General features: G+C 38.8%; 1 protein-coding gene across 1 annotated transcript in view; it reads right to left on the bottom strand.

Annotated features, from left to right (window-relative positions):
• LOC122812015 (poly(ADP-ribose) glycohydrolase-like) overlaps nt 1-24,074 on the bottom strand; it is a 539,748-nt gene that overhangs the window by 81,203 nt on the left and 434,471 nt on the right. Inside the window, exon 12 of the mRNA XM_044084234.1 lies at nt 16,709-16,837. Coding sequence (XP_043940169.1) covers nt 16,709-16,837 — 129 coding nt within the window. The remainder of the gene's footprint in view (nt 1-16,708; nt 16,838-24,074) is intronic.

Here is a 24,074-nt window from a genome sequence, read left to right as displayed (position 1 = left end):
TAGGTCATCAGTAATTTCCTTAAGGAGGTCCCACGAATCTCTTAAAATAGATTCCCTTGCTAACCATAAATTTTTCAATTTTGTGTCCAGATACTTAGCAAGGGAGTAGGTTTTACCACCATCCGCGGATACAATTGGCCTTAATGGGGGGTTGGTTTGAATTTTGTGTATCTTGGGTATACTAAATATTGTAGGTATTTTTGGTTTATCCACTTTTAAATACCTGAAAGTGATGTGATCTATTAATTCTTCTTGTAACATATCTGTTAAATCCATATCTATTTTATTGTAAGCTATGCTAACTTTGTTTTTAGAAACACTGGAATACCTACTTTCATCCCATAATATCATATTCATCTTGCTTTCATAACTGATATTATCCATAATCACCACCCCTCCTCCTTTATCTGGTTTCATTACCCTAATATCAGGGTTTCTTTTTATTTCATACTACAACTCTTTCTCTTTATTACTCAGATTAACCTTAAACCTAATGTTGTTTTGTTTTTTTCTAATTTCATTTTCCATAATTTTTTCCAAATTTTTTAATTGGGGATGTAGAAAGTTTTACATCTTAAATCTGTGTTTTTACTACTCTCTTTCTCCGTAGGTACCATAATGCTCAAGTTGACTTTTATATATATATTTATATATATATTTTATATAAATAATTCAGTCAAGCAAAAATTTGAAAAGTTAAAAAATGCCAAAAAATATACTTATCAGTGCAATATTTCTAGATTATTTGAGAAGCACTCTTCAGTCAGAACACAAGTAGATTCTAGCAATAGTGTTGATTACAGGACCTGATATTAAGAACATATCAATTCCAGCAAAGCATAACCATGCATAATAATGGCATTAATCAGTCCCTTCACAGAAAAGAGTGGTTGAAAAGCACCCACAAAACAAACGTGTCCAAAGCATTGGAATTTTGTGGCATATGATTCTTAGAGGGAAAATAACTGGTAACACTAAACAGAAAGTTGTTGGAAGAATAAGAATATACATGGAAAGAGAGAAGGAATATTCTAAAACATGATGGAAAGATGTAATGCTGATATGTAGAACAATGTATCTGGGGAACAAAAACCTAGGAAAAGAATATATACGTGACTGTGTGTGTGTCTATACAGGCATACACACACACACACACACACACACACACACACACACACACACACACACACACACACACATACATGTAGAACTGGGTAGTGTGAGGGGACACAACAGCAAAAAGTGAGGATATGTAAGACAGGTAATCATAAAACAGCCTAAAAGTAAGCAAGCAATGTGAGAGAGTAGAATGGAACGCTACTATTTTGCAAAGGAAGACAGACTGATAAGAAATGCTTATCCCTTTACATAAGCAGTGAGTAGGACCTCATCTGTAATATTACAAGAACTCATGACTCTATGGATATAGGCTAGACTGGTAGTTTAGAAACATGCAACAAAAAGAGCGTACCCTGTACCAGAAGTCACCTAGGACGAATGAAAAAAGGGGGAGAGTATAACAGCCTTGCAACTGCCCTGTAGTGAAGAGGCACTGAAGAACTTAGTGGGAGTTCCCATAGCTCTTGTGGAATATGCTTTCCATTTAGAATGGAGAGACTTGTAAAAGATTGTAGGGATATAAGATGCAGTCTGACAGTCATCTGGAGAGTGAAACCTTGGATATTATTTTCCCAAACTTGTTGTGAGCAAATGAAATGAAAAACTGCTCATCTTTCTTGAATGATTCTGTTCAGTGGTGATAAAAACTGGTTAATCATTTGAAATGTCAGGATCTGCTACAGTGAGTCCCAAAAGTTGGAGACTGAATGGCCGAAAGAATGGACTTACAGTGGATATAAAAAGTGTACACACCCCTTTTAAAATGACAGGTCTTTTTGTGATATAAAAATGAGACCACAATAAATCATTTCAAAACTTTTACCACCTTTAATGTGCCAATTCAATTGAAAAACAAACCAATCTGTTAGGGGAAAAATATAAAAAAAATAAAAAACATACAATACGCTGGTTGTGTAAGTGTGCACACCCTTAAACTAATACTTTGTTGAAGCACCTTTTGATTTAATTACACCATTCAGTCTTCTTGAGTAGGAGTCTATCTACATGGCATATCTTGACTTGGCAATATTTGTCCACTCTTCCTTGCAAAAGAGCTCTAAATCTGTCAGATTGCGAGGGCATTTCTTGTGCACAGCCCTCTTCAGGTCACCCCACAGATTTTCTATTGGATTAAGGTCTGGCCTCTGGCTGGGCCATTCCAAAACTTTAATTTTCTTCTAGTGAAGCCATTCTTTTGTTGATTTGGATGTATGCATGGAGTCATTGTTGTGTTTAAAGGTGAAATTCCTCTTCATCTTCAGCTTTCTAGCAGACGCCTGAAGGTTTTGGGGCAAAAGTGACTGGCATTTGGAACTGTTCATAATTCCCTCCACCTTGACTAATGGCCCAGATCCAACTGAAGAAAAGCAACCCCAAAGCATGATACTGCCATCACCATGCTCCACCATGGGGATAGTGTTCTTTTGGTGATGTGAAGCGTTGTTTTTGCGCCAAATGTACCTTTTGGAATTGTGGGCAAAAAGCTCAACCATGGTCTCATCAGACCATAACACATTTTCCCATGTTCTTTTGGGAAACCTGATGTATTGTTTTGCAAATTTTAGCTGGGCCTGGATATTCTTCTGTGTAAGAAAAGGCTTCTGTCTTGCAACCCTATCCCATAGTCCAGATATAAGGAGAATACAGGATTTTGTTGCCACGTGTAGTATACAACCAGTACTTGCCAGAAATTCCTGCAGCTCCTTCATTGTTGCTGTAGGTCTCTTGGCAGCCTCCCTGACCAGTTTTTGTCTTGTCTTTTCATCAATTTTGGAGGGACGTTCAGTTCTTTGCAATGTCACTGTTGTCCCATATTTTCTCCACTTTTTGATGACTGTCTTCACTGTGTTCCATGGTATATCTAATACTCTGGAAATTTTTTGTACCCTTCTCCTGACTGATACCTTTCAACAATGAGATCCCTTTGATGCTTTGTAAGCTCTCTGCAAACCATGGCTTTTGCTGTAGCAGGCAACTGAGTAAATGTCAAAAAAATCCTACTAGGACAGCTGAACTTTATTTGGGGTTAATCAGAGTCTCTTTAATTGATGGCAGCTGTGTACCCAAGAAGACTGAATGTTGTAATTAAATAAAAAGGTGCTTCAACAAAGTATTAGTTTAAGGGTGTGCATACTTATGCAACCAGCTTATTGTATGAATTTAATTTTTTATATTTTTCCCCTAACAGAGTTGTTTGTTTTTCAATTGAATTATACAGGCTATAGGTCACATTAAAGGTGGGAAAAGTTTTGAAAGGATTTATTGTGGTCTCATTTTTTATATCACAAAAAACTGACTTTTTAACAGGGGTGTCTACACGTTTTATATCCGCTGTATATGCATTTCTATGAATTATCTAGGAATATTCCCTTCTCTCTGAGGTATGGCAATCTCAAAGTTTGCATACACAAGTTTGGTGCATGTGGGGGTATGGGGGGCTTACCCCCCTGCAAACAGAAGTTTTAACTGGAAGATTCACTCATCTCTGATGTTCTCTGTCTTTTTTCAGATTGTCAGCATTTTGAGTGCCGACATTTCAACAGAGAGCCAAACAATCTGTCTATTCACATCCAAGGAATGCAGAATATATTCTCAGAATGAGTGAAGAAGATAGGTAAGTGAATAGGTTGAGAAATGTCAGATTCTGAAATTACCTTGGGAACAAAACTGAAGTTCTGATATTCTCCTGGCAGAAGTAATGGCTACCAGAAATATGGTTTTCAATGAAAGAAATTAAAGTTTTGTAGAGGAAGCTGCTTTGAAAGGTGGTTTAATGAAAGCCTCCAGTACAAAATCCAGGTCCAGTGGAGGAAGTGGGCATTTAACTGTTGGCCTCAGCTAGAAGATGCCTTTGAGAAATGCCTTACATAATTTATGAGAGGTTAGGAAGTGCTCCTAAAATCCAACATGAAAAGTGGAAACAGCCGCCAATTGTACTTCGATGATGGAAAAACCTGAACTTGAATCAAAAAGAGATGCAAGAAATTGGAGAATGTCTGCTACAGATGCTGAAACAGTGTTGATGTTTGATGGCAGGCATAAGAACCAAGAAACTAACCTCTTCAACTAGCTGTGGTAAATCTTTCTGGTGCAGGATTTTTGAAAAGTTGATATTCTCATCACTTCCTGAGGGTGTGACATCTTTTGCCATCACTGGAATTGGAGGTACCAAGGGGTTAACTTCAGCTTGTGGAGGTCCTGGTAACACTCACCAGGCATGAGATATCAGATCCAGAACAGGGTAAAGTAGCCACAGGAACTTTCTCAAATGAGACCTTACAAGGTGAAACCAAATTTGCCTGAGCCAGTAGGGAACTACAAGGATGACTGTTGCCTTGCACCTGCTGGCCTTCAGCAGAATCCTAGACATTAAGGAAAGAGGAAGATGGCCATAAAGTAGACCGGGGGTCATTGCTCAGACAGTGTCTGTGGTGGATGTCCAGAGAGGGAATCAAGGCAAAGTAACTGCTGCATTTGGTGTTGTGAGGGGTGGCAAATACAGCACAGCAAGGGGTGTCCCAGTGACTGAAGATTTTATTGCTTGTAGCCTGATTGATGAATCACTCATAAGGTATGAGAAGATCTCTTCTGAGCCTCTCCCTTCATCAAACAACTGAAAATCCCTGGAATGTGTGTTGTGATCAGAAAGCATTGCAAGGTCATTACCCATTGCCAGACCCTCTTTGATTCCCAACATAAGGGATAAGATCTGGTTCCCCCTTGCTTGTTGATGTACCAAACTACTGTCATGTTGTCTGTTTGGTTGGATATCACATCCTGACGTTCCTGCAACTCTAGGGCGACTGCCCTCAACTGCAAGATACTTATGTGAAGGTTGGCCTTACTGTCTGTCCACAAACACTGAACTATCTTCTCTTCAAAATGCCACCTGCCAGGGAATATGCATCTGTGGTCACTATTGTAAAGGTTATAGGGTCTGAAACTGCCTGACCAAATTAAAAGGGGTTGCAACCACCACAGAAGATGTATGCTGCATGAATTGGTAATGATAATGATCTTGGACAGGATGAAGACTCTTGAGACCACTGGCTCTGAAGCACCCATTGTAAAATTCTTATGTGAAAGTGTGGAAATTCCACCATCAAAACTGAAGATGCCATCAACCCTAGGACTTTAAGGATGAACACTGTTGTTGGATGAGAACTACTTAATAACAGGCTGACCACAGATTGGAGGACCTGAATTTTGTCCTGAGGAAGGGAAAGAATGGTATCCAGATGACAGCCTAGGAACACCAGCCTCGGGTAAGAATCAGGCTTGATTTGGAAACATTCCTGGACATGTATAGAGAACTTAAAGGGGCAGCCAGGAGCTAGTCCACAAAAGTAGGGGAAAAGCTTGTGTCCATGAAGCCACAGATGAGCTTCTATGATAGTCATATATTTGGTGAACATCCTAGGAGCTGTGGTGAGATCAAATGGTAGCGTAGGTTACAGTGGTGTGTAAACACTACATATTACCATCAGGAAGTAGCTTAGCTCTTACTCAGACAGTATTCTTAATAAAAATCCATACTTGGAAGTGCAAAATATTCCTGCATTCCTCTGCTATTTTTATGTGGAGGTAAGCATCCCGGAGAGCCACCAAGCACATCCACTTGTTATCTCTGAGGCAAAGTAAGGTTGACTGCACTGTGACCATTCTGAAATGAGTCCAGGAGGCTGAGATCCAGAATGCACCGGACTTCTTCAGAACTAAAAAGAACTTGTAATAAATTCCTGACCTTATATGATCTGGACGGACCTCTTGCTTTGCTCTTTTTCCCAGCACAGATGAAATTTCCTTTGATGCAGCCTTTGTCTGTTTGGTTGGGACATCTGGCAGTGGTAATCAGGGAGTAGGTGTTTCAGAAATGGAATATAGTAGCCTCTGGATATTATCCTTCTTACCAAATCATCTCAGGTGATGGTGAACCACTATTCTTGGAAGAGTGAGAGCCATTCTCCTACTGCCTCCAGAGTGGAGCAGTCAGGCAGACCTTCAAGGGTTCTGAAGTATCTTGTTTGAGAAGAACTCCTGGTTCTGAGGATCTCCTTAGTTTCTGGGCCTGAATTCATTTAAGGGGGATGCCTCTTTCACATCTGTTCCTGTCTGACAGTGAGTCAAATTGATGTGTCAATATCTAAATCTACAGAGATCAATGCCTTTTTTGGTTCCTACTATATGATGATTGCAGTGCCTCAAACTTGACTCCTATGGCAGAGAAAGTCTTGCTACCCTTCACAATTTTTCCTCTAAAGGGCCAAATATGGATGACCCATTGAAGTCAGCATTTGTAAAAGACACTTTGAAATTGTCAGAGAAGTCACAAAAGCACAGCCAAGCATGGCATCTCATTGCTATGCCTGCTCCAGCTGCCCTGGCTGCTCCATCTTCCACATTATACATTAAGGGCATGGAAATGTTACGTTATGTTACACATGGTGATCAAGGTAGCCTCCAGTTGCTTCTTTGACTCCATCATAAGTAGATTCTTTAGGGTAGACAGTGCCTGCTGGGAGAAATTGATTTGAAACCTATTCATACGGGTGGTGTAGTTCAAGGTATGCAAGGCAAAGGTACTCAAAGTATATTCCTACTTTGCAATTCTATCCATCCCACTTGACTCCTTGCTTGGAAGATGGATAGAAAAAGGTTGCTCTGATAGTCCTCTCAGTTTAATTTCTCCAAGTCTTTTGATCTTCTAATACCATGACAGGAATTGACCTCATTCCTAAGTCAAAGTAAGATTAAAGTTCATAAAATTAGTATTGTTTCAGTCTTTGATGTTAGCCAGAAGTGCTCTTTGCAGCACCTGCAGTATGGCCAGAGCTGACTCCTTCTGCAATTTGTATGGAGTTACATGTACTGGCAATGTATCTAACTACAATTGTAAATTATTTTTATAAGACCTGTTGCTCCTACTACTATTGCAACTGTCTGGATATTATTTTTCCACATTGCCCTTGTTTCTGCCTGCAAATCTGGATATTTTATGACTTTGCGTCTCTCTGTACGCAAGACACTGTAGTCACTGGGTGTAGCAATTTCAGTGATCAATGCTACTTTTGTCTTCTTTTCATGGACTACTATATCTGTTTTTCTCACTTCTATTTTTGAACTGTTGGTAATGGATGATCCCATGTGATAAAAATATCATAATTTTCTATAATGGTTTCTGGTTCATGTTTCCAGTGTTTTCAGCTACTTCAATACCATAATGTTTGCACAATCCCCAATGCCACAGTCTTGCCACATTATTATGCCTTTAGTATACAGTCCTTCTGCCATTAGTATATCACAACCAGCAATAAGATGTGCAACTGTTTCAAATTCTGTTTTACAAAACCTACATTTGTCTGTTTCTCCCACATGTCCAATGGACTTTGTAAACCAATGTGTATGCAGTTCACCATCTTGGCCCTCCAATATTAAAGTTTCGTCTTTTGGTTTAAATGCACTTCTCCTTAATCATTCCTGTGTTCAATCCTGATCAACATGATGCTGATCCAAGAGTTTTCTGTACTTGCATTTATATATTTGCATTTTCCACATTTCTTGCCTTCTCATCTGATTCTTCACCTTATAGTCTTTATTTTGTTTTTTCTTGGCACATTCAGTTGCTGCCTGATTTTTATCTATTTCTGGTTTGATTTCCATTCACACTTGACACTGATGTTTCTGCTAAACTAAACAGGGAAGTCATCTTAGACTTATTCTCCATATGTTTTAAAACTTTCACTAAGTTTGGGTCTTATGAGGTCAGCAGATGTGTATGCAGTCCTACAACTGCAGATTTATACATGTAATCAATTTTGAGGAGGCACATACCTCCTTCAAAACAGGGAATATATAGTCTGATTGTTATAACTCATTTCATAAGCATGAAACATGCATCTTGTTTTCCTGTCTAATCTTCCAACACCATTTGGGGCCAGTGAATCACTCCAAAACTGTAAGTCAGGACAGGAAGAGCAAATTGTTTTATAGCTTGGACTTTGTTCCCAGATGTCAGTGCTGTTTTCAATATTCATTTTAGTCTTCTAAAATATTCCTAAGTTTTATTCGCATTTATTCATGTTTTATTGTTGATCATTCATCAATTCCCAAATATTTATATCCCTCTTGCGCAAGTTCTTTTATATCCCAGGCTAATGTTTTCTTGGTGTTGCAGCTTTCCTGCTTTACAAGTTGATTTTGCACATTTATCAAGACCAAATGACATTCTTACATCATCTGAAAAAGTTTTGAATCATCCACAAAATGAATATGAAAAGTCTTTACACTTTGTTGTTTTCTGGGAGCCAAATTGTAGACATGAGGTAATCTGTTAAGTAGACAGTTTAATGGTACAGGGGCAAGACAAAAGAGCAGTGGTGACAGAGAGCTACCCTGGAATATCCCCCTTTGAATTTTTATCCCTGGAATAATAATTTGTCCTTTATCATGGCTTAACTACAAAGTGATTTGCCACTGTTTCGTGGTCGTTGTAATCGATCAGTGTAAGCTGTATCTTATACATTTTTAAACACTCTTTTATCCATGAATGTGAACACTGTCAAGTGCTTTTTTGTAGACTATCCATGCCATACTCAGATTCTTTCATTTAGCAGTCCTCCATTATGACTTTAACAACAAATGATTCTTTGTCCAATATGATTTTCTTTTGTTACACTTTTGTTCTATTGCCATGATTGAGTTCTCTTCTAAAGAACTATAATCTCTGTCATCATAAATTCTAGTGTATAGTTTATACGTCGTCAGAAGACAAGTTATTGGTCTATAGTTTTTTTGGATAGCTTACAGATTCGTTCTTAAGTAGGAGTATTATTTTTCCTGTTATTAACCAGGTTGGTGTCTTTTCAGAGTTTGCATACAAATAGTTCTTATTCACGGCTAAATCTTCATGTAAAGATGCTAATACTTTTAGCTAGACATTAGGTACTAGCAATGGGGTTTTTCAAATAGGAGCTTTTCTTAACTTTGTTTTAATTTCCCTGGCCTTTACTTCATCCCATTTCATATCCTGTACATTTGAACTTCTTATTCTTTCTTTTACTTCTTCTGTTCATTCAGTATCTTTGTTATGTTCCACAGGATCGTCATAGATATTTCTCCAAAATGTATCTATTTCTTCTTTTTTGGTGGTGTTTTTATTCCTTTTACCTTGTTCTTTACAAAACTTTTTTTAGCCATCAATAAATTGCTTATTTTGTACTTTTTTGTTATATTTATCTGCATATCTTCTAAATTTTTCTGCCTGTGCGAATACATTTAGTTCATTACCTGCGCACGACAGAGCCTGATCTGGTCTGATACTGCGCATTGCTTTCATCACGTCTATCTTTCTGTTTATTTTTGTTGATCGCTTCCCTATTCTGTACTCCTGTAACAGTGACACTTCATGTCTTAAGTGCTTTATAGTTTTCTCTATTCAGTGCTTCCATACTGACATTTGATTTCTCCCCTTCCTTTCCCTTACTGCTCTGTGTTTTTGTGGTAAGACTTTATTTGTTATTAATTTAGCTGCACAGTAATATATCCTATTTACTTCTGTTGTATCACATGAGTTTCTATGAACAGTCCTAATTACTGTGTTCATATGTTTTATCAGACTTCTAACTTTATGGGCTTTACTGACCTTCTGCAGTCTATTTCTTTCATTGATCTTAAAATATCTGTCCATCTCTATTAAATCAAGCAACTCTTCTCTTAGATAATTTTCTTCTGAATTGAGGGCACATTCTTTGTTCTCCATTTCCTGTGGGCATTTTACAGAAATTTCCAGAGCATCTTCCTGTGCCACATTCTCTTCAGTTTCATCCTGTGTTGTCCTTTACTCTTTCATATGGGAACTCACTGGCCTATCACTCCACAACATTAACTGTGTCAGAGTTGCCATAGTTTCCTTTTCTTCCTCTTGCTGTACAACTCCAACTGAAATTTTATACTAAAGTAGAGTTTCTGTTAACCGGGACTCAAGTAACCGGCACTCCCAAGCAACTAGCAATTCTGATTGGCTCGTATGCCAGTATATGAGCCAATGAAAAATCGCAAAGTGGAGCCTCTTCTACTCAACGCGGAATAGCCCCTGTTCTGCATTGAACAAAAGAATCTCTGCTTTGCGAGTTTTGATTGGCTTGTATGCAGGTATACAAGCCAATCAAAAATTGCAAAGCGGCTCTCAAGCAACCAGAAACTACACTTAACCAGCATCTACCAATCCCCACAAGTGCCAGTTAAGTGAGATTTTACTGTATTAGTACTTTCTACTGAAGGCTCCAAAGTAGCTTCATATGGCAACTGATCACGTTTCCTACACCATTGTTTTCTCCTTAATTTTGGGACCTAGTGCTCTATCCTTCTTTGGTGTTATCAAAGTAAGATTTTCAACACTAAATCCTTCACTTCACAGGTAATCCACAACCTCAGTTTCTACTCCTTTAACTTGTCCATTACTAATCCTCTTTTCTACTTTTTCCTTATTTTTTGTATCATATTTTCCATATCTGGATGCCTTTGCCTGTATTTCTTTTCTAATACACTTGGTGCTGCTCTTTTTGTATTGCTTGGGATGAATGGGATTTTGCTTTTGCATAAATACTGCACCAATTAAATCTATTTTTCTTTCTCATGTCCATCTTTATTTTTCAGATGTCTCCTGCTCCTCCTTTTTTCCTATCTTGGGGGACTCTTTGTTCCATCATGCTGTGATATAACCTGTGTTAGTCTTTCTACACTAAATTCTTCACTTTGCAGATATTCCATAACTTCAGCTTCTATGTTTTTTTTTTAACTTCTACTTTATTAATCTTCTGTTCTATGTTCCCTCTTAGTGATCTTATTTTACGTATTGTGAAGTTTTCCATATCTGCGTGCATTTGCTGTAATTCTCTTCAAATATCTTTGGGGCTGCTTTTTTTGCATTGATTAATCCGGATTTCTGCTTTGAGTAAATATGGCACCATATTAGATCTCTCTCTACTTCCCATGTCCACATTTTTTATACTTTTAAAAAATCTCTAGATTTTATTCTTTATATTTTTGCACTTCCTCAGTTGCTTCTTTTTCCAGACAACTCATGGTTTCCTGGTATCCATAATGTTTTTCATAAATCTGTTGCATTAATGAGCACAATTTTGCATTTGAAGCTTCTGAAAGTTTTTCATGTGCAGTTATTTTTCTTTCCTCTAATTTCTCTATTAATCTTTTTGTATAGCTTCTGTCTGGAAATTCTGGGTTTCTTGCATAACAGTAACAATACATAATTTCTTTCTTATCCTCAAGTCCACTCTATCATCTTTATGGCTGTTTTTTGGCCTTCTCAGTTTTTGTAATTTTTGTGGACTACTTTCTTCCATCTACAACAGGGAGGCCATATTCAGAGCCTGCGCTATGCCCATGGTAGGAATGTTTCCATGGCTTGAGGCTTCTACACTATATTTTTTTCAAGTTCTGGCACCAGTGCACTTACCAGGATTGGGCACTTTCTTATCCTGCGACTTGTGCACCCAGCTATCTTTTTTATTTTTTAACCTACTTCCATTCATGATATATACTATATAAAATACAGTCTATATATCAGTGCTGTCTTGGTGACATTTTGTGCAAACAGGGTCCACCTTGTGAAGATACTCCCCAAGACTTGAGGATCAATTCAATTCCAGCAATACTACACTCCTTTGCTTGCTGATTTATCATCTCTCCATTCAGACTCTTTTTTTTTTTTTAATTTCTCCAAGTCTTTTGGGTTTCTAATACCATGACAGGAGTGGAACCCATTCCTAAGTCAAAGTATGATTAAAGTTCATGATATGTTAGCCAGAAGTGCTCTTTGCAGCACTTGCAATGTGCCCAGTAATGACTTTGGTTCTTAGGTTCATAGGTTGGTACTAGGCTATCAGGCCCTAGGGCCTATACAAGACTAGTCATAACAATTCCTTGGCTATTTCTTCCCACAGTATTTACTTCCATGGACCCCTGTCTAGCAGAGTGACTGACGTGATCCCTGAGGTGAATTTCCTATCTCCCATCCAATCATCAAGGTTTCTTTTGAAGAAGGCCAAAGAGGCACTCTGCTTGACATGTATGTGCAGTCTACTGCATTATCTACTTCTTCTGCAATTTGTACAGAGTTACATGTATCAGTAACATATCTAAGTACGACTGTAAATTCTTTGTTATAAGACCCATTGCTCCTCCTGCTATTGGAAGTATGTGGATATCCTTCTTCCACATTGTCCTAATTTCTGCCTGTAAATCCTGGTATTTTATGACTTTGTTTCTTTCTGTATATAAGACACTGTAGTTGCTGGGTGTAGCAATTACAATGATACTTTTGTCTTCTTTTCATTGGCTACTATATCTGGCTTTCTCCCATCTATTTTTGAACTGTTGGTAATGGGTTATCTCATATGATATAAATTTCATAATTTTCTATAATGCTTTGTGGCTCATGTTTCCAGTGTTTCTCAGCTACTTCAATACTATAATGTTTGCACAATCCCTAGTGCAACACTCTTACTACATTATTATGCATTTCTGTATACAGTCCTTCTGTTATCAGTATATCACAACCAGCAACAAGATGTGCGACTGTTTCCATTTCTGTTTTACAAAATCTGCATTTGTCTGTTTCTTCCACATGTTCAATGGACTTTGTAAACAAATGTGCATGTAGTCCACTATCTTGGGCTACCAATATTAACCTTTTGCCTTTTGATTTAAATTCACCTCTGCTTAACCATTCCTGAGTTTGATCCTGATCAACATGAGGTTGTTCTAAGAGTTTTCTATATTTAAAACTACATTTATGCATTTCTACATTTCTTGTCTTCTCATTTGATCTGTCACTTTATATTCTTTCTTTTGTTTTTTCAGTTGCTGACTGATTTTTTATCTACTTCTGGTTTGATTTCCATTCCCACTTGACGCTGATATGTTTCTGCTAAACTAAGCAGGGAAGTCATCTTAGACATATTCTCCTTATGTTTCAACACTTGTCTTCTAAAATATTCCTTACTAAGTTTTATTTGCATTTGTTCATGTTTTATTGCTGATCCTTTATGAATTCCCAAATATTTATATACTCCCTCTTGGTCTAGTTCTTTTATATCACATTTTTATACAAAACTGATGTTTCCTTGGTGATGCAGCTTTCCTGCTTTAAAGGTTGCTTTTGTACACTTATCAAGACCAAATGAAATTTCTTTATCATCTGAGAAAGGTTTGACCACTTGTAGTTGTGCTTTCAGTTCCTCTTCTGAAGAATTATACAGTATTAAATAATCTATAAAAAGAAAATGAGAAGTCTTTACACTTTGTTATTTTCTGGGAGCCAAATTGTAACCATGATCTAATGCGTTATGTAGACAGGTTACAAAACAACAGCAGTGGCAGAGAGTCACCCTGGAATATCTCCCTTTGAATTTCTATTCCTGCAATAATAATTTGCCCTTTATTATGGCTTAACTGCAAAGTGGTTTGCCACAGTTTCATGGTTGCTGTAAAGTAATTGATCAATGTAGGGTGTAGCTTTTACATTTTTAAACTCTCTTTTATCCATGAATGTTGGATACTGTCAAATGCTTTTTTTTGTAATCTATCCATGCCATACTTAGATACGTCCCCTTTTTACAGTTCTCCATCATGACTTTATTTCATAGCAAATGATCCTTTGTTCCATATGACTTTCTTTTATTACCTTTTTGTTCTATTGCCATGACTGAATTTTCTTATAATAAATTACTATAAACTCTGTTGTCATCACTTCCAGTGTACAGTTTATACATCGTTGGAAAGCAAGTTATTGGCCTACAGTTTTTAGGACAGCTTGCAGGTTTGCTCTTAAGTAGGAGTATTGTTTTTCATGTTGTTAACCAGGCTGGTGACTGTTCAGGGTGTGCATATAAATTCCTATTACTAATGGCTAAATCTTCATGTAAAAATGTTAATACTTTTAGCCAGAGGTTAGGTACTGCATCTGGGCCTGGGGTTTTCCAATTAGGAGCTTATCTTAACTTTATTTCAGTCTCTCTGGTCATTACTTCATACCATTCATATCCTGTACATTTGAACTTCTTTCTTTTACTTCTTCTACCCATTTACCATCTTTATGTTCCACAGGACCTTCATAGATATTTCTACAAAATGTATCTATTTCTTTTTTTTTTTTTTGGAGGTGTTTCAATTCCTTTTGACTTTTTCCCAGATCTCTATGAAACTTTTTTGGGCTATGAGTAAATTGTTTAATTTGCACTTTTCCTTTATATTTAACTGCATATCATCTATGTTTTTTCTGCCTGTGCTGATATTTGTAGTTTATTATTTGTGATAGTGCATGATAGATCCTGATCTGTTCTGATACTGTGCATTCCTTTTATCACGTCCATCTTTCTGAGTATTTTTGTTGATCTGTTCCCTCTTCTAACAGTGACAGTTTTCATCTTAATTGCTTTATAGTTTTCTGTATTTGATTCTTCCATGATGGCATTATAATGTCTGCACAAACCTCAATGCAACAGTCTTGCCACATTATTATGCCTTTCAGTATACAGTCATTCTGCCATTACTATGTCACAAAGAGCAACAAAATGTGCCACTGTTTCCAATTCTGTTTTACAAAACCTAGATTTGTCTGTTTTCTCCACATGTTCTGCATGTATGTATGTAGCCCACTATCTTGGGCCACCAATATTAACCTAAATTTGCATCTCCTTAACCATTCCGACATTCAGACTTGATCAACATGAGGTTGTTCTAAAAATTTTCTATACTTGCAGCCATATTTATGTATTTTCCACATTTCTTGCCTTCTCATCTGATCCGTCACCTTTTATTCTTTCTTTATTCTTTTTTTTTGGCATATTCACTTCCTGCCTGATTTTTATCTATTTCCTCATTTAATTTCTTTTCACACTTGATGCCTCTTTGCAGCCATTGCCATGATACAGCAGTTCACAGCAAGTGATTTAGCTCAATGGGATTGTTGTTTAGAGGGACAAAGAATCTTTCACGACACCAGCTTACAAGTGTCATGCTCCTGACAGCCAGCTCCATTAATCTGTCTGCTGGAGCGATCATCCAGCACATAGATTGTGTCATTCCATAGGCCTAAAATAATATCTCCTTATTCTGAGACTGATTCTACAAGCCAAGATCCCCTCTGGTGCATTAATTCGAGGACCTCGCCAAATATGGTGTCTTCTGGAGTGGACTATGGAGAATCCTCTCTATTCTCTGAATCAGTACAAGGGGTAGCAGACTGTTACTGAGAGTCTAGGTATTTCCTCTTCACACATCCTCTTTCTTGGTATTTCAAGGGATGAGCCACCTGAACCCACAGAGGATTTGTCTACTTCTGAGTTGTGAACTTGTGGCTGAAAGATTAACTCTGACCTATGGATGTTAGATAAAAATAAGAAGACAGCTGAGTATTTATTTACTTGTTTACCAGGAAAGTCCAACTGGGCCAGAAGCTCAATTTCAGCGGAGGCCCAGGGAGAAAAGCTCCACAGAAATATAAGCAAAGTACAATAATTAGATAGTACAATAGTATATATACTGTAAGATGGAGACTACATATCAACAGTCTATACAAAGTAGTATTTAATACGTTTTTTCAGCAGATACAGGTTCAAAAAGAAAAACACACAAGCATTTCAGTGAAGATCACTGTGAGAAAAATAATATTAGTAATGTGTATACATTAAAGTTATGGATAAATGAGATTTCCTTTATATATATATATATATATATATATACATATATATATATATATATATATATATATATATATATATATATATATATATATATTTTTTTTTTTTTTGAGTAGTAATAAACACCGAGAAGAGGGAGAAAATGAGGTAAGGAGAGGACAGTGTGTTGAGAGAGTTACAGACATCTTGTTGGTCAGGTCTGGTGCAGGAGCAATGCCAGTTCTTGGACAGATGTTCAAATAGTTGTTTGAAATTGGTAGATTCAGGTGTGTTTTGGAGGATGTGGGGTAGAGAGTTCAATCTGATTTGAGACTAGGGCTTTACCGTGAGTGTTGTTAGCTTTATTTACTGTGAGAACGTTTCTGTCTGCAGATCTTAGACTTCGTGGTCATGAGTAGGGAACAACAAGTTCCTTGAGGGATGGGCAATTGTCAGGATGGAAGATGATACTGTGTGTGAATCTAAGTTGGTAGAGATGGAGAAGGTTAGGTAGCTCAAGCCAATTTAATTTATGTAGAGCAATACAATGGTGGGTTTGGTGGGGAAGGTTGGCTGTGAAGTGGGCTATTTTGTTGTAGCAAGTTTCCAACTTTAAAGAAGAATTTTTTTTTTAAACGGATAAGATGAAGCACTTAGCTGTCAGTGATCACATCTCCAAGTCATAAAGACGGCAAATTAGGTCTGAGATAACCAGGGAGAGAAGGCCATTATGAGAAAAGAAATTCTTAAAGGGGCTCAAGGCTGGAACACTAAAACTGCCGGGTAAGATCCAACAAGCAGCTTGAGGACCCACATGTCAGATCAGATGGACTGAATGAATAAGATTGTCCCTTGTAATGGTAGACAAGGCAACAGGATATTCAACTTACCAACAGTGAAGTTTTGCTTTTTAAGAAACAAATGGATGTGATAGAGATCTTTCATCAGGTGTTTATCGCCAAGGGTGAAATACATTACATCTCTCCGAGCTTCAGCCGCTGCCATGAGCTGGATGAGAGCTGCAACAAAAATTCACACAAAAAACATATGTTTACATACTGCAATTTACATCAGCACTGCTGGTTAGATTATCATACATTTCTGATTACTTGCACATATACAAATCTGCATTTGCATTTCAAGCTGCGTGAAAAGTATTAGAAAGTACAGTTGTGTAAGTAAACTTACCATAACAATAGATGTTCAAATGATCACTGTTGCAATGACCTTAGTTATATAGGTTATATCTTACATAGGATATAACAGCCAGCCAGTTTCCAAAATTCCAGGGTACCTTCCATGCACCCAAAACGTTCGTTACCTTGAGCTGAGCTGATAGAAAAGTCAAGTTTGGGTGCCAACATCTTCAGAACTTTCATGCTAAGAGAATGAGTCATAGCTCTTAAAGAGCATGGCTAGGAAAAGAAAAAATACATGTCCAAACCCTGACATAAAAACAGACAAAAATAAGGGAGATGGAGGGAAAGAGTGACTGCTGCAGCACTGACCATTCAAACATCTACTGTTATGGTAATTTTACTTACACAGCTGTACTATGTTTGTATCCTTATGATCACTGCTGCAATAGTCTTAACTATATGGGTCAATAGATTACGATTGCTTAAAATAACTGGAAGGTGGAAGGGGTAGTATTCAGAAGCCACTGAGGAATGGTCCTAGCAAAGCCTGTCCTAGACCTGCAGAAGGAATCCAGTAATAGTGCTTTGTAAAGGTGTGCTGAGAAGACCAAGTTTCTGCTTCTAGAATACTTTTTGAGTCCAGCAATTTCCAAAAAAGCCAGAGATAAAGCCAAGGCAATAGTAGAATGAGCCTTGACCCTGCCTGGAATAGTTTTTTTGTGTTGGAAATAAGAAAAGGTAATAACCTGAGACAACCATTTGAAAATAGTCTGCTTTGGCACAGGCTATTCTTTCTTCTTACCTTCACAAGAAATGAACAACTGATCAGAAGTTCTAAAAGATTTTGTTCTGTCAGGATAGTACCTGAGTTGTCTGTGGACTTCAAGGTATGGAGTGTCCTTTCTCCCTCATTTTTGTGTTCTGAAATGAAAACGGGCAAATGGATAAATTGGTTTAAGGCAAACAAAGAAACCACTTTAGGCATGAAAGAAGGGTTATTCTCAGAGAAACCCTTTCTCTGTGGAAGATGAGATAAGGCTGACCCACCATTATAAGAAGTTGAAACTCGAATAGTCTTCTTGCAGATATCAGAGCTACTAGTAAAACTGTTTTTTCATGTTAAAAATCTCAAGTCAACATGTTGAGCTGGTTCAAATGGAGCAAGTGGTAGCTTCTCTAACACAAAATTAGGATTCCAAGGAGGAGCTACAAGTTTTCTGGGAGGCCTCTTATGCAAACCCCCTTTCAACAGCATTTTCAAGAGATTACATTGAAAGAAGGGGGGATCTGTGTGCCAGTGGAGAACTTTGCTTAACTGACACCCACAGCTGAGACTTTTTTAACAACTCCCCAGATCAGAGATTTTCCTTCTAACACCCCCTCCTCTATGACAATTGTTTTCAGTAATAATCATGAAATAAATCAAATAATGGCCAGAAAACAGAACAGTGAAATGTACCTTTTACTGAATTTTTTATATACATACGGGTGGCCATGGTGGTGCAGTGGTTAGCATTGTTGCCTCACAGCAAGAGGTTCTCCAGTTTGATCCTCAGCTGGGGTGCCTTCTGTGCGGAGTCTGCATGTCCTCCCTGTGGTCACGTGGGTTTCCTCCGGGTGCTCCGGTTTCCTCCCACATCCCAAAGACATGCAGTAGGTGGATTGGAACTCTAAATTGGCCCTAGGTGTGAGTGCTTGTGTGTGCACCTTCTGTGGAAGGTTGGGTGCCGGGCTGGCAACTTGACACTGTAAAACTCCACTGCCAATCATGAGCGGACAGGTGGTCTGCTGTGGCGACCCCTAACCGGGAAAAGCCAAAAGAAGAAGAAGACTGAATTTTTTACATACACTCATGCCAGTAAAATAAATGAAAATATTACAGTAAAGATAAGGAATAACATTACATTAATGTATTTTAAAAAAGGGAAATTTACATCTACAAATTGGTCTGTTGCAGTATAATAGAAACGTTATTGTTTCTATTTATGAGCGACAACTTCTGCATATTTATCTATGACTTTGTCAAAATTTATCTTCTTTGCATATTCATGATCAATAGACAGTGTAGTCAGGTCTGTCAATCTATATTTGGATGGCGCAGTGGTGCAGTGGTAGCATTTTTGACTCACAGCAAGAGGTTCTCTGGTTCAATTCTCATCTGGAATGCCTTCTGTGTGGAGTCTGCATGTCCTCCTTGTGTTTGTGTGGGTTTCCTATGGGTACTCTGGTTTCCTCCCCCATTACAAAGACATGCGTTTGGAGCATTTCTCCCTGGGCTTCCACTGAATATTGGCTTCATTCCAAGTCGGACTTTCCCGGTTAACAAATGTTAAATAAATAAATAAATATATTCACTCATAGTTGATCAAAGAACAGCTTTAATTAATTTCAGTTTTGAAAAGTTTCTTTCACACAACACAACACATACACAAATAGTTAAGAAAAGTCTTAAACATAAATTCCAGAAACTGCAATACTGTCAAAGCATTTGTTACTTCAGGCTGGATTCTAGCAGCTTTCAAATGTCTTCACAGATAAAAGTTTTTGAATAAAATATCTTCATCGAAAAATTCATCATACATTTCTGTTACACTTGGTAAAACTTTCTAAAGTTGTTCTTCTGCAAAAATAAGGGGAAATGGCTGAATGGTAGCAAATACTGACATTATTTAAGCCACTGGTTTTGAATGAATGTGCATTTCTTGGTAAAGATGACCAACATTGCCTTTTTTTATTTCTTCTGGCAATGTAAGACTTGCATCTTTTGTGGTTTCTCCTGGCATTCTTCTTTGACATTTGGTTCTTATCCCCTATGCAGTTGTCCATTTCCTTGCATTGTGCTGTTGCACAGTTACTAGCCATCTTAACAATTTCTGTATGCTGATCTTCGCATTCCAGGTATTTGCAAATATTGTTGCATCTCATTAACTTCCTCTAAAACTTCACACTAGAAAAAAAGATAACTGAAAAGAAAAATCACATACAGCAGAGAGCAAACTCTGAGCTGATCCCCTTGTGTCCATATCATCTTGTGGATCACACAGCACTTCAAAGGTTGAGATTACCCATTAACATTTGTATTTACTGTTTGCAAAGCTTCATAATGAGCACCCCATCTTGACTGGGAAAGTCTTTTAACTGTTATACCATGTCCGGAATTATTTTTCCATCAACGAGGTTAAACTGAAAAGAATGAATTAATTTTTTTCCAGAGTTCCAAAAAATGTCACACATGATGGAACACTTCCAAAAGAATAAACTCTGTATTGTTTCAGAGAATGATTTCCACAAGGTACAGATAAATACTCTGGATTAATTTCATTGACTTTTGCCTGAACACCACTGTGGATACCAGCTAAGTTGCAGAATTGTTATAACCTTGACCATAAAAAGAAGTTATGTACTTACCATAACATTCCATGTGAATTCTTCATCTCGCCTTCATTTTTACTGATGGGGTCGGCGCTGAGTCGGCCAACTACAAACCTCAAAGTTTTCAAATAGCTCGAGGCCAAGTCCCTATCCCATGATGCACCTAGAGTTACCTCAGATCTTGTTTGCTGCGTATAATATTACCATATGTCATTCTATAACTCCATAAGAGAAAGTATAGAAGGGTTGAGTAACCAGGAAGGATCTAGCATCTCAGTCTTCTGAAAACCCAGGAGGGGGTAGGAGGGAGGGACATAAGAATGAAGGCGAGATGAACAACTCACATGGAACATTATGGTAAGTACATAACTTCTTTATGTGAAGTTGTTCTATCTCGCTGTTCATTCTTACTGATGGGTAGCGTCCCAAGTACCATCTATCTCGGGTGGCTCATAGGAGTATATTTTTCAATACAGTGGATCCAAAGGAGGCCCTGTCAACTTTGTAATGAGTGATAAAGGTATGAGGTCTTGTCCAAGTGGCTGCTGCACAAATGTTATCAATAGGAAGTCTGGCTGAAAAGGCAGATGATGTAGAAACTGCTCTGGTTGAGTGAGCTTTAATTTTGTGTTGCAAAGGCATATTGGCAGCTGAATAAACAAATGTGATACAATCAGATAACCATTTGGATAGAGTTGTTTTAGCAACTGGCATACCTTTCCTGGACTCTGAGAAGGAAACAAAAAGCTGTTCCGATTTCCTACAATCTTTTGTTCTGTCCAAGTAAAATCTGAGCTGTCTGTGAACATCAAGTTTATGCAGCATGTATTCTAGACTGTTGGGAGTAATTGGGGAAGAAAACTGGCAAATCAATAATTTGGTTAAGATTAGTTTCAGTGAAAACCTTAGGCAAAAAAGAGGGGTTTGTTCGAAGTGAGACTCTGTCAGCATGGAACATCATGTAAGGAGGTTTAATGGACAAGGCTTGAAGCTCTGGCACTCTGCGGGCAGAAGTAATAGCCACTAAAAAGATAGTCTTCCATGTCAAAAATTTGAGGTCACATGAGGCTGGTTCAAATGGAAGAAGAGTGATGGGAGAAAGCATAAAATTTAGATTCCATGGGGAATAAGGAGATTTCATAGGTGGCCTGAGATGAAAGGTCCCTTTGAGGAAGGCTTTGGATAATTTGTGTGACATAATATTCAATCCTTCGAATCCAAGATGAAAGTTAGAAATAGCAGCAAGTTGAACATGGAGTGTTGCTGCTGCAGCTTCTTTATTGAAGATCATGATCAAGAAATCTAGTATAAAGGCCATAGGGGCTTGGTAAAGATCAATATTGTTTTAGAGGCCCATATGTAAAATGTTTTCCATTTGCTAACTTATAGCTTCCTCATAGAGGATTTATGACAGGGTAAGAGAATTTGCTTCATCTCATTGGAAAGGTTATGGAACCTGGCTATGATGGGAATTGGAGCAGCCAAGCTGTCAGCTTCTGGGACTGCAGAGAGGGATGAAGTTCCCCTGATGAGTGCATCAGAAGGTCCGGAACTGGGTCCAGAATCCAAGGGTCTTCGAAGAAAGGGGAACCAAATCTGATGAGGCCAATGAGGGGCTATTAGAATGATGGTCCTTCCCAGAGTTTTTGCTTTCTGTAGAACCTTGGGTATCAACAGGATTGGTGGGAAGGTACAGAGGAGACCCAGAGGCCAATCGTGAACAAGTGCGTCCCTTGGGGCTTCTCCCGGAGGGGGAATCGGGGCAAAGTAGCTTCTGCATTTTGTGTTCACGTGACTGGCAAAAAGGTCACAGCAAGGCTGGTCCTACCTGCGGAAAATCCTGTCCACTATTTCTTTCTTAAGGGACCACTCATGGAGCAACAAAAGTGCTCTGCTCAGCTTTTCTGCTATCCTGCTGGATTTCTATGAGATGTGCATTGCTAACAGAATGCGCTGGGTGGAAATAGCCCACTGCCATACACTTAGGGCCTCGCAACAAAGGGGATACAACCTGGTTCCTCCTTGTTTGTTCAAGTACCACACCACTGACATGTTGTCTGTCTGAAATGGAATTGTATCCAGAGGAAGAGAGTCCTGGAAGTATTGCAACACCAAAAGTACTGCTCTCATCTCTAAGACATTGATATGCAGATGTGTCTCTTGATCGGCCCAAGTGCCTTCGGCTGTCATTCCTTGAAAATGCCCCCCTACCCTATCAGGGAAGCATCCATGGTCACTGTGGCTGCTGGTGGGAGTAAAACAAAGGGATGTCTTATCATGACATGAAGTGAGGTCAACCACCACTGAAGATCCTTTTTTCAGGAGTTTGTGATCATTATCAGGTGAGACATGGGAAGCTCTTGGTAAGACCACTGAGTGAACAACAGCCACTGCAGTATCTGCATGTGAGACATGGGAAGCTCTTGGTAAGACCATTGAGTGAACAACAGCCACTGAAGTATCTGCATGTGCATATGACCCAGTGGTATGGCCAGAATTAGCGCTGCCATCATACCTAACAATTTTAGAACTTCTGATGCTGGAGCTTTGTTTTTGGATATCAGAATGCGGACCTGCTGATGGAGTAGTAAGACTCTTTCTTCTGGAAGTCTTACCGTGGTGGTGGTGGTGTCCATTTCTGCTCTGATAAAGATGGTATGCTGCGATGGCGACAAGGCAGATTTTTCTGAGTTTATTGTAATGCCCAGCTGACTGCAGAGTGACAGAGTGGATTCCCTGGGTTGAATGAGTTGATGCCTGGTGGTGGCAGTGAGGAGCCAATCATCTAGGTACGGAAACACCTGGAATCCTAAACGTCTCAGGTGAGCCGTGACCACTGCCATACATTTGGTGAACACTCTGGAAGCTGTAGTGAGATCAAAGGGCAGGGCTTGAAATTGGTAATGAGTGGCTCCCAGCTGGAAGCGCAGATGATCCCTGGATGGTCTGGCCATTTGTATGTGGTAGTACGCATCCTGGAGATCTATCGAGCACATCCAATTTTCTTTCCCTAAGAAGGGAAGTATTAACTGAAGCATGACCATCAAAACTTCTCTTTCTTGACAGATTTGTTTAGCATGCTGAGGTCCAATATAGGTCTCCAGTCCCCTGTCATTTTTGGAACTCAAAAGAATCTTGAGTAAGTTCCGTTTCCTGTCTGGTCTGCTGGGACTAGCTGGATAACTCTTTTTCTTAGCAACGTTTGGACCTCTACTGTTGCTTGTTCCCTGTAACTGGGTGGAACGTCCGGGATATTTCTTGTCGGTGGAGGGGGTGTGATGAATGGAATGAAGTATCCTCTGGAAGTTATACTTTGTACCCAGTTGTCATTTGTTATTTTGAGCCAGGCATCTAGGTACAATGACCCCCAACTGCCTCCAGAGCAGGACAGTTGGGCCTCCTTTCAGGAGCATTGGTAGGGCTTCCCAAAGAAGTGATTTCTGTCACCCTGGTCTTGCGGACCCCCCTCTGCTGCGAGGGCGGCGTCTTCCATTATTGCCCCCTCCTCTGCCCCTGGAGGGGGGTTCACCATGTGTGTCCTGAAAGGCTCATTGGACTTTTCGGAACCACATTTTCCCTCCCTTTTGACCCTTGGAGTAGTGTCTGGTAGGGGTGGAAAAACGGACTCCGACAGCAGACATAGTCTTTCCCTCCTGCTCTGCTCACACCTGGTCAAACTTTCCTGAACTTTGGGCCCGAAAAGGGATGAGCCATCAAAAGGGGTATTCACAAAGGATGACTTGAA

The sequence above is a fragment of the Protopterus annectens genome, chromosome 9.part0 (genome assembly GCF_019279795.1).
Source record: "Protopterus annectens isolate FY-2018-M chromosome 9.part0, PAN1.0, whole genome shotgun sequence".
Taxonomy (NCBI): Eukaryota; Metazoa; Chordata; order Ceratodontiformes; family Protopteridae; genus Protopterus; species Protopterus annectens.
Note: the sequence above shows the minus strand (reverse complement) of the source record. Positions and strands in the feature narration are given on the sequence as shown.